Below are 11,396 nucleotides of genomic sequence, written 5' to 3' on the forward strand. Positions count from 1 at the left end.
AACACCGCAGATCTGGGATTGGCCCTCTCGGGCTCTGGTAGGGAATTTTATTCTCACCTGGTGACTGTTCGTGGTGCAGACTTAAGAAGGCTAACCGGCGTGACACTTGAGCCCACCCGGCGATTTGCAGCCTCCAACGTAGCCGGCAGCCGAGGTGCCGGGGATCAGGATTCAGTTACCGTCCAGCCAGGTGGCTTTCACGCCAACGAACCTTTTTTTCCTGCACGGTCGGGTCGGGCTGGGGCGCCTGGTTTAAATCATTCGCCCGTTTCACACGAAGGGCCCTACTTTCAAAACGGCACAGAGCACACTGCTGTGCGCTAAGCGTGGGCCTTGAGGAGTAAGGAACTACTTTTAAAAAGGTAACAAAAAAAACATATTAATGTGCTCGGGATTCCAAGTGAGAAACAATTACACACCAACAAAACGGTTAGATGGTTAGCATCTCTTCTTCAAGATACAGATACATTGGCTTACACTAGTTGAGGGAGACGGAGGGATAGAATACTACGTTTTGTTCTATGTAAAAGGTGCCATTACAGAATGGTGGGAGGCACTGTTGTTTTTAACAACAGGGATAGTAACAAAGTCCAGGCTTACGTCAGCGTAAAATAATGTTTCATCCATTCTGATGACACTCTGAGGTCCAGGAGCTACCACCACCAACCGGCATGTTACACTTCACTAGTGGTTCCATAAGCGGGGGTGTTCCTAACTGCGGGATAGCAGGAACGGGACCACGGCCTGGCAGGAAATGCAGACTCCCTCGGCGTCCGTTCGGACTCCGGGGGTGCCCTGCAGCTAGGAGCTGCTGCGGTGATGGAGGAGTGTTTACCCAGACCTTCTACTCCCGTGCAATCCTGCGGGCATCCCACCAGAGACGGCCGAAATAGAAAATGCGGTGGCGTCGTGCACCGTGGGACCACTGCTCTATACGTTACAGACATTAACCCAGCCTTAGCTTTTGGGTTTCGAGTTGAACTGCTGGATGCTGCAGACCCCAGCAAAGTCATTGGGCTGCCGTAGCCATGGCAACATACAAGTTTTTTTTTTTTTGGTCTATTTCTGCCTTCGCCAGAAAAAAAAGATGATAATAAATGCAATTTAGACGTACAAAGCTTATGCAAACTTATTCAACCTGAACCTTTTAAGCAGCTAATGGCTCGTTTGACTCGGGTCAACAGACGAGTGGCTTTAGCGCATTTAAGGTTGTTTCTACACAGCGGCACGCAGATGGAGACCAGCATTGAGACCAGCCTGAGACCAGCATTTTCTGCAGGTGAGAAGAAAGCAGGCCTTGTTGATGCTGCTCCCGAGAGGAGGAGGGACACAGATGTCGGCCCCCGACCGAAGCCATCAGCGGCGTGTGAAACGCGTCAGTAATAATCCTTCCCAACGCGACGACACGTATTATGCATCAGACATTAAGGGCCTGTCAGGGGACGAACTGCAGACGTCGTCCCCGGGCGGCTGATGACAGACGGCGTCCGCTGACCTCTGGCCGGGGTCGTGGGGTCGTGTGCTGATTTTAGCCTCCTGATCGGAGGGGTCGGATGGGGTGGCCCGGGCCGTGCTCCTCGACCCTGCAGGCAATGACCTTCAGATATAAGGATACACAAGCGTTCGTCATCAAGGAGGATTCGTGTTGGGCCAGCTGGGGACGGATTTGTGGGCTCGGGTAAGAACAGAATGAACCTCCTTCGAGGTGGACATGGGGGGCAAAGGCAGGAACACCCACAGGATATCAAGCAAAAACAACACTCGACTGTACACTAGTCACAATGATCTGCTTGGAGACCAAATATTAAAGAAATCAAATAAAAAGACATCTAAGAGCACAGTGCATGTGGTATTCTACCTTTTCGATGTAGTATGTATTTTATGGAACTTAATACACATTTTTTTGAAAGGAAAGGTCTGCATAGTTATGAAATCATCATCTGCACAATGCATGGCCTGGGTACAGCTGCAGCAAACCTGAAATACCAACATAAAAAAATGCCTTTTAGTATTTTATTAACCACTTGCTTGACATATACTTTGATTTAGTCTACCTTGCATTTACATGATGTCTGTTATGAAAGAGCATTTATCTAGTTAATTTTTTTTTTTTTTACTTTAAAATTCTAAAATGGTTAAATTTTCTTAAAATTGTAATAGTCCCACAGTAATGTTGATTTTATGTAATCCAGTTCATTTTGTTTTATTGGTTACTGAGGACTAATAAATTTTTTTTTTAATTGTTTGCAATGCACAGAACAAAGACATCGGGTTTAGGGTCACCACAGTTCTGAAGTGCGACAGCTAGCTGCTGTTCTAGCTAGCTGTGGGGTCGGCCATGTTGTCCCATCAGGCGCTGGCCATGGTGCTGAAAGAGGATCGGCGCTTTATCGCAAAAAGAAACTAGCATCCACGTAGCTAGTATAGTATCTAGTATCCATCAACGAAGCTGTTGTTCAAGTGAGCTGCCCATTAATTAACATGAACTACAGCATACGATCACACTGGGGAAGGTACTTCTAGTTTTTGGAATGTGTTGGCAAGGTGTGTGGTAGTAGCCTAGTGGGTAAAACACTCGCCTATGAACCAGAAGACCCAGGTTCAAATCCCACTTACTACCATTGTGTCCCTGAGCAAGACACCCTAAGTTGATCCAGGGGGGGACTGTCCCTGTAAATACTGATTGTAAGTCGCTCTGGATAAGGGCGTCTGATAAATGCCGTAAATGTAAATGTAAATGTGTGTTAATGCCTTGGGCTCCACTCATATCTGCACATCTTCAAAGATCTCAGTGTTTACGGACAGCTGTTGTGATTGCAGAAATAATTTTGCATTAACGCTTTGTAATTACGCATTAGCCTACATATTTACAGCATCGGGTAATGAAGTGGACGCATAATCGGAAAGGCTGTGGGTTCAAATCCCGAACCGGCGAGGTGCCACTGAGGTCCCCACACGCTGCTCCCCGGGCTCCTGTCATGGCCACCCACTGCTCACCAAGGGTGACGGTTAAAAGCAGAGGACACATTTAGCATTTTTTTAAGTATCAGTCGTTCCTTCGAAGTAAAGATTTTGAGGGAGACGTGCGTAATTAAGCAGTGCTGAAAACGACCTGTGGCGGGTTAAGAGTAAATTATGTAAATTTGAAATCATACATTTACATTAACATTTACGGCATTTGACAGACGTCCTTATTCAGAGCGACTTACAACGTGCTTCCATGTTATTGATGAAGTGATCAGTTCTGGTTCACTAGGACCCCCAACTATGAATACAATCTTTTTATTCACTCTGTTCTAGTTTCTATACAGAAGTCAGACAAGAAGAAGGTTACAAGTTCATCTAAATATTCTCTAAAGAGGAAGGTCTTGAGCTGCCGGGCCCTGCACACGTCAAGGAACATCATCAGGTCAGAAACGCTCCCCCTTCAAAAGAAGCCGGAGGAACGTTGACGACAGGCCGAGCCGCGCGTGAGCGTTGGTGGCGCGGCGCCGGGCCGGCGTCCGCCGCGATGTAGTCTGTGGGGCCGGGGGGGGGCGGGGGGTGAGTCATCATCAGACGCACACGACCCTCCCCCGAAGGACGAGCATTACTCACTGACAGCGAATAAAAAGCGGCCCGTCGTCTCAGAGCCGCGGAATTAAAAAGAAGAAGGGCGGATGGAGCGGGAGGGAGTGTTGGGTGCCGTTTTCTCAGATCGCTTCACCTGAACCCCAGCTTTAGGGGCAGAGGGGGTCTAGCGGTTAAGGAAGCGGCCCCGTAATCAGAGGGTTGCCGGTTCGAATCGCGATCCCCCAAGGTGCCACTGAGCAGAGCACCGTCCCCACACACTGCTCCCCGGGAGGACAAATTTCACTGCATGCACCGTGTGCTGTGCTTCAATTCACTTTAAAAAAAGCTTGTCCGCTTTCATTCGCCCCAGCGTCGTCTCTGAGTCTATAGGACTGTCAGCCCGGCCAATCTCCTCTCAACTGTCTGGGAGTAAAACAAAAGAAAACTGGGAAAACTGGGAATGTCACGTCTATAACTGTAACGCCTTCTGTAGAACCTTTTACTGGGGAGAAAAGGCGAAGGCGGCGACGACTCGGGCGAAAGCCCAGGGCTCCCAGTAATCTGCATTACTTACACACCGCTGGTGCGCTGTGTGAGGCTAATTGGCGGCGGCGGTGGAGGCCGCGGTCGGGCTTCCACAGACACGAAACACGCACGCGGTGGAGAACGCGGCCATGAGAGTCCATGAGACGATGAACAAAGTCTTTTGTTCTAAAATGATTCTAAAAAAATTATATTGATCTGATACTGATTGCATATATTACGACTTCTGGTACGAAAGATGTGTGTTCCGTTCCAATGTTGGTGATGTTCTACGTGGAACTGCTGCTGCATTGCTGCTGTAGTTCGGTTCTAAATAAACTCATAAGAAGATGGTTAATAATCCAAATTTCTGATGTAAATCACCTTTAATTTAGTTGTTTTTAATTGGTTGTTTCTGTAGAATGTTGCGTTACTGCCGGCAACCATCAAGAGCAAAACGAGCTGGAAATGTCCACCATCGCCAGGTCAACCACGCCGAGATTTTCCAGCCGGAGAAGCAGGGTACAGACCTCCGGGGACGAGGACGGGCGCAGAGCCTGTCCCGTGTCCCACGAGAACCACACCGACAGCACCTGGCGCAGAACTTTCCAGCACGACCGACGGTGGATCTGTTACACGAATAATCCCATCCAACGCTTCGTATGGCGAATCTTCCAGCTGACGGAATTCCGTACATTTAGGGCAGAAAAAGGACATCTGTTTGGCTCGATGGGACGACCTGTCGTTTAATACGCCGCCGTCTAATTGGACCGCAGTTATTGAGACGTCTGGATTTGGGGTAATAAGCACCGCGGGCGAAATTCCGAAATGGCGCCGGAAACGCGGCCATCATTAATGCAGCATTGGTTATAGCTGATGCCCGAACAGACGCAGGTAAACAGACGTCGGCTCGAGCCAGAGGTCGGGGGGGTCAGACTCGGCGGCGCGGCGGCGCGAAGGAGGAAGGCCCGCCTCGGGTTGCCATTAAATAAGCAGGGAGGCCGTGATCCTATAATTACTTTATGCGACGTCCTATCGCTGACTGATTAATCAGGGGACGGAAACGGACACCGCCGCCAGCCCCGCCCCGCCCTCGCCGAAAAGAGCGCCGCTGCAGCCGCGCGCCCGCAAAAACACGTCCGTCAGAGACGGAAACACAGCGCCGCACGTCCGTCCCGGCGGGAGTTCCGTCGGAAAAACACGCTAATGAGTTGGGAACGTAGGCCGCACACCACTCACTACTCCTCAAGCTGTCGTCATGGCGGCGCCGGTGAAAACACAGCTTCTCCTCCCTCTTAATGCCGGATATTCCGCCCGGAGGCCGTTTTTTTTACATCAGCCAGTTCATGTTAATGCTAATCAAATTAATCTGAACTTGAACTTGAAACATCCGTGAAAGAGAACAGCTGGTGACAGTTGTATATATGGAAGATGCGGAAAAAAATCTAAATCAAATTATTCTCCGACACACAGCTGGTCACATCTGAACGAATTTCATTTGAAATTAGTAAAAACTACACATGCTGTTATTATATACTGTTGTTACAGTATATATGTTACAACATATATATATAATATATATAACATATGTATATATAACATATACTGTATATGTGTGTGTGTGTGTGTGTGTGTGTGTGTGTATATATATATATATATATATACACACACACACACACACACAGAAAATAACAATACTCCAGTAATAAGATGGGTGGGATGAAGCACCACCAAACCAGCAGCTTATCAACTTATAACAGACACGGAATGACATCATTTGATCGCATTAATATACACGCATCATCTTTTTCTTTTGTTTTTTTAATCACTTATCTACGTATTAAAAGGTGAGTGTTGGGGGGGGGCGAGATAATGTCTCTGAGAAAGAGAGCCGCAGTAACAAGAGACCCACGTCCACGTGGACGTGTCACACGTGTCACCCGCGTGGAAGCGGCTTACCTTCGCTGAGAGTCGGCGTCTCCGGGGCCATCGGCGCAGAGTCCTCTGTAATCGCCACTTCGTGTGCAGGAGCGGCAAAGTTCCCAGGTTCCCGTGTTGCTATAGGTTTCCGTCAGGGTTCGAATAAAGGGATTCACTGTCATTCACTGTTAAAGGGACGGAGATCTCTCTCTCTCTCACTGTTGTGTGGTCCAGAACCTTGGCAGATACTCCCACCAGACCAGGAAGCTACAGTTGACCAACTAGCCCTCCCTCCAGAGATCCTTCATCACACGCAGCACGGAGCAAGGAAAAGGAGAAGAAAAAGTGTAGAAAAGGTGCTCTTTCGTCCCTGGCTTCGCAGGCCCAGAGCTCGAGGTTCCGTGCAGGCCCAGAGCTCGAGGTTCCACGTGCAGGCCCAGAGCTCGAGGTTCCACGCGGACCCAGAGCTCAAGGTTCCACGCAGGCCCAGAGCTCAAGGTTCTACACAGGCCCAGAGCTCGAGGTTCCACGCGGACCCAGAGCTTGAGGTTCCACGCAGGCCCAGAGCTCGAGGTTCCACGCAGGCCCAGAGCTCGAGGTTCTACACAGGCCCAGAGCTCGAGGTTCCACACAGGCCCACAGCTCGAGGTTCCAGGCGCAGGCCCAGAGCTCGAGGTTCTACACAGGCCCAGAGCTCGAGGTTCCACGTGCAGGCCCAGAGCTCGAGGTTCCACGCAGGCCCACAGCTCAAGGTTCCAGGCGCAGGCCCAGAGCTCGAGGTTCCACATGCAGACCCAGAGCTCAAGGTTCCACGTGCAGACCCAGAGCTTGAGGTTCCACGCAGGCCCAGAACTCAAGGTTCTGTGCGCAGGTCCAGAGCTCTAGGTTCCACGTGCAGACCCAGAACTCGAGGTTCCGTGCGCAGGCCCTTTGTTGAAGTAAAAAGGTGCGGAGCGTGGCAGGCCGGCGCAGTGCAGCACGTCTACTGTGTCTGGAGGGTTTAAATAGGATGCGTACTCTATCAATCAGGCATAATGCGCGTCTATCGAGGGCGGGACGGTGGTAATTAATTAAAGACAAGGTGGCGTCGGTCGGGCTACAGCTAACGCTAATCGCGGCCAGGTGGCATTGCCATGCTCGGAGCCGGCGAGAACTTGTGGGGCGTAAATAATGCAGCGTGACCGAAAAGTCATTCAAGTCTCTCACGCCGCCGGCCCATTAAAACTTCATCTCCCCTCCTGTCCCCAACGCTCTTATTTCCACCGACGTCCAACTGTGATCATGGTAGTGCAAACTAGTTAAGAATATATAAATATACTTGTTTATTTTCTCTCCTCATCGTTATTATTATTAGTAGTAGTATTTATTTATTATTTATTGCATAAGAGCAAAACTATAAGATTGCTTCCCTATTCCTATCAAACCATAAAGTGCCTATGCAGAATGTTGCTGTGCTCGCCCCCCTCACCACGCCCCACGTGACCACTGGGCTTGGCGGAATCTATATGCGTGGTGGACACTGGCGGGGTCTCCGCTAACCACATACCCAATCATGTCATTTTAACAGCAGACACGGAGCGTGCGTGTGTGTGTGTGTGTGTGTGTGTGTGTGTATGGAGAGCAAGAGAAAGAGAGAGAGAGAGAGAGAGAGAGAGGGAGAGAGAGAGTGTGTGTGTATGTGTGTCTGTGTCTATGGGATATAGATAGACAGAGAGAGAGAGTGTGCATACAGTGTGTGTGTGTGTGTGTGTGTGTAGAGAGCAAGAGAGAGAGAGTGTGTATAAAGTGTGTGTGTGTGTGTGTGTGTAGAGAGAGCAAGAGAGAGAGAAAGTGTGCACGCAGTGTGTGTGTGTGTGTGTGTGTGTGTGTGTAGAGATCCAGAGAGAGAGTGTGTATACAGTGTGTGTGTGTGTGTGTGTGTGTGTAGAGAGCAAGAGAGAGAGAGTGTGTATAAAGTGTGTGTGTGTGTGTGTTTGTGTTGAGAGAGCAAGAGAGAGAGAAAGTGTGCACGCAGTGTGTGTGTGTGTGTGTGTGTAGAGAGCAAGAGAGAGAGTGTGTATACAGTGTGTGTGTGTGTGTGTGTGTGTGTGTAGAGAGCAAGAGAGAGAGAGTGTGTATAAAGTGTGTGTGTGTGTGTGTTTGTGTTGAGAGAGCAAGAGAGAGAGAAAGTGTGCACGCAGTGTGTGTGTGTGTGTGTGTGTGTGTAGAGAGCAAGAGAGAGAGTGTGTATACAGTGTGTGTGTGTGTGTGTGTGTGTTTTGGGTGCCTTTAAGTGAAAGTGTGCTGCTGGAAGTAAAATGTATCTCGTTTTCGTTTTGGTGCCGCGTTTTGTACTGAAACTCTTCCGCTTTTTTCCTTCTTTCCCTCTTTCTTTCTTTCTTTCCTTCTTTTTTTTGCTCCATCCTCCACGTCACACGTCGGTCTGCAGCGTTCTGGAGCTGCTGCTGTTTTTGCGCGCGATCTCGGTCCCGTTCCCTTTACTCGGGCTCTGCTTGTCCAGCCCGCACAGGGACTCCGTCACCCCCTCCTCCATCTCCATGTACTCCGCCGCCTTGTCCCCGAGCGAGGAGCCGGAGGCGGAGCCCCGGAACTTCTTCAGGAGGTCCGGGAAGTACGGGCACCCGGGGGGCGGGTGCTCGGCCGCGGGCGCCTGGTCCTCGTTGTCCGTCTCGCGGTGGTAGAAGTAGTTGAAGTTGGACACGATGACCGGCACCGGCAGGGCGATGGTCAGCACGCCGGCTATGGCGCACAGGGAGCCCACGATCTTGCCGCCCACCGTGATGGGCTTCATGTCCCCGTAGCCCACCGTGGTCATGGTGACCACGGCCCACCAGAACGCGTCCGGGATGCTGGTGAACTGCGAGGCGGGCTCGTCGGCCTCGGCGAAGTACACGGCGCTGGAGAAGAGGATGACGCCGATGACCAGGAAGAAGATGAGCAGCGCCAGCTCGCGCATGCTGGCGCGCAGGGTGTGGCCGAGGATCTGCAGCCCCTTGGAGTGGCGGGACAGCTTGAAGATGCGGAAGACCCTGACCAGCCGGATGATCCGGAGGATGGCGAAGCTCATGGCCTGCTCGCCCTTGCCCTGCTGCTGCGCCAGGTCCGTGCCCAGCGTGATGAAGTACGGCAGGATGGAGACGATGTCGATGGTGTTCATGATGTTCTTGAAGAACGCCGTCTTGCTGGGGCAGGCGAAGAAGCGCACGACGATCTCGAAGGAGAACCAGATGATGCAGACCGTCTCCACGATGAAGAAGGGGTCGTTGAACGGCGTGAAGCCGTCCGGCCCGGTGGTGTTGGCGCCCGGCCGCAGGAACTCCTTGTCGTCCCGGAACTCCGGCAGCGTCTCCAGGCAGAAGATGACGATGGAGATGACGATGACCAGCACGGACACCACGGCGATGCCCCGCGCCGGGCTGGAGCTGTCCGGGTACTCGAACAGCAGCCAGATCTGCCGCTTGAACTCGTCCTCGGGCAGCGGCTTCTCCTCCTCCTTCACGAAGCCCTCGTCCTCCCGGAACTTCAGCGTGGCCTCCTCGCCCAGCTCGTAGAACTTCACCTCCTCCGAGAAGACGTCGAGCGGCACGCTGGCGGGTCTCTTCAGGCGCCCGCCGGACTGGTAGTAGTACAGGATCGCGTCGAAGCTCGGCCGGTTCCGGTCGAAGAAGTACTCGTTGCGCAGCGGGTCGAAGTAGCGGGTCCGCTTGTCCGGGTCGCCCAGCAGCGTGTCGGGGAACTGGGCGAGGGTCTTCAGCTGCGTCTCGAACCGGAGGCCCGACACGTTGATCACGACGCGCTCGCAGCAGCAGCCGCAGCCGCCGTACGCGCTCTCGTACCCGGACTGCGGCCGCCGGTCCGTCAGCGACGCGGTGTCCTCCTCATCGTCCATTTTCTTGTCCCGCTCCTCCTCCTCTTCCTCCTCCTCTCCGCCGCCCGCCTCGTCCTCCTCCTCCTCCTCGATCATCGCGTCGCCCTCCGAGCCGAGGAGCGCCAGCTCCGAGTGGCGCAGATCTCCGCCGAGCGGCGCCCTGCTCCTCCTCCAGCGCCCGGCGCCTCTGCGCTTCTGCCGGGCGGAGGAGGAGCAGGAGGAGGAGCCGCCGCTGTTGGCGTTGGAGGAGGAGGAAGAGGAGGAGGAGGAGGAGCGGTGCTGCTGCTGCTGCTGCTGCTGGGCGCCGTGGGGGTCTCGGTGGGACCCCCCGCCCTCCCCGGCCGCCGCCCGGGACCGTTCGCGCTCCCTGGCCCGGGCCTGCGCGTAACCGTACGGGAGGTGGCTCTCCGCGCCCACCATGGCGAACTCCATCTCCGCGCACCCCGCGCACTTTTTTATTAGTTCCGAGAGTTCAGTCCCGACTGACACCTGTCACTCAGGCTTCTCTCTTCTTCTTTTTTTTATTTTTAATAACGCGTATTTTTTTTATTTACTCAACTCGTCTCCCCCAAACCCTGGAAGAGCTCCGCCGCTCCGTCCGCGTCCACAGAGGTCATAGTTCACGCGCGCGGCGACCCCACGGGGCCGAGGGAAGGTCCCGCCTCCATCCCTCAGGTGGTCAAGCCGCCCGGTGCCCGTGCGCGCCGCCGACGCTGCCCGGTTGCCATGATTTCGGAAAAACGACGCGTCGTCCTCCTCCTCCTCCTCCTCTTCCTCTTCCTCCGGAGCTCGGATGTTCGGGGGGGGTCTGCAACAGAAGTGAGCCGCATCACCATCACCATCATCATCATCCCCACTCACAATATCAATAACCATTATTATTATTAATAATAATAATAACAATCCGGAGAAGCGTTGTCAATCAATCAGTCAGTCAATCAATCAATCAATCACCGAACTGTCGTTGGTCAGAGCCGCTTCCAGCCCCGCGTCGTCAGGTGAGGGAGCAGATCCCGGGTTTCCATTTCACCTCGACGGCGGGTTCGTCGTCTCGTCGCGTCGCGTCGATTCAACAGGATCCCTCATCACCTGCATCGCAGCCCTCCCCGAAACGCGGGCGCCGCCGGCCGCATCCGTCCCCGCCCCGACGCGCCGCCCCGACGCGCCGCGCCGCGCCGCGCAGATATAAAAGTTTCGGGTGGACGCGCGGGAACGGCCCTCGGTGCGTGGGAGCGCCGCGCATCCGTGTGCGTGCCGCGCCGCGCCGCGCAGCCCCGGAACGCGGAACGCGGATTGCGCCTGTCGCCGGGGATGCTGGGCGCGCAGCGACGCGCGTTGCGCGGCGCCCCCTGGCGGCAGGACGCGGCCACTGCGCGCCGGGGCCTGCTGCAATCTCGGGAAAACTCCGTCACGCCCGGCGACAGGCGACGCAGGGACAGTTCTAAATGGAATTAAATTAAACGAACAGGGGTCGCCATAGGTCGGTCTGCCAAACACCGTGAAAGGATGGATTTTTAGTCTTTCCTCCCAGAAT

General features: G+C 53.4%; 1 protein-coding gene and 1 long non-coding RNA gene across 2 annotated transcripts in view; both read right to left on the reverse strand.

The window, feature by feature from the left end:
* Positions 1 to 7,691, reverse strand: part of LOC114766414 (uncharacterized) — a 23,278-nt gene extending 15,587 nt beyond the window's left edge. The window contains exon 1 of the long non-coding RNA XR_003742783.1: positions 6,034 to 7,691. This is a non-coding gene — a long non-coding RNA (uncharacterized LOC114766414). The remainder of the gene's footprint in view (positions 1 to 6,033) is intronic.
* Positions 7,692 to 8,131: 440 nt separating this feature from the next.
* On the reverse strand, positions 8,132 to 11,122 carry kcna4 (potassium voltage-gated channel, shaker-related subfamily, member 4). Its single transcript, XM_028956183.1, has 2 exons — positions 10,817 to 11,122; positions 8,132 to 10,670 (listed from the first exon to the last, which is right to left on the reverse strand). Exon 2 carries the CDS (start codon positions 10,292 to 10,294, stop codon positions 8,405 to 8,407), a length of 1,890 nt encoding a protein of 629 aa, XP_028812016.1. The 5' UTR covers positions 10,295 to 10,670; positions 10,817 to 11,122; the 3' UTR covers positions 8,132 to 8,404.
* Between the last annotated feature and the right edge of the window lie 274 nt (positions 11,123 to 11,396).

This window comes from Denticeps clupeoides, chromosome 16 (assembly GCF_900700375.1).
Source record: "Denticeps clupeoides chromosome 16, fDenClu1.1, whole genome shotgun sequence".
Lineage (NCBI taxonomy): Eukaryota > Metazoa > Chordata > Actinopteri > Clupeiformes > Denticipitidae > Denticeps > Denticeps clupeoides.

Excerpts from the sequence above, each read along its gene's own strand:
- kcna4 (XM_028956183.1), bottom strand. The coding sequence starts at position 10,294 with ATGGAGTTCGCCATGGTGGGCGCGGAGAGCCACCTCCCGTACGGTTAC.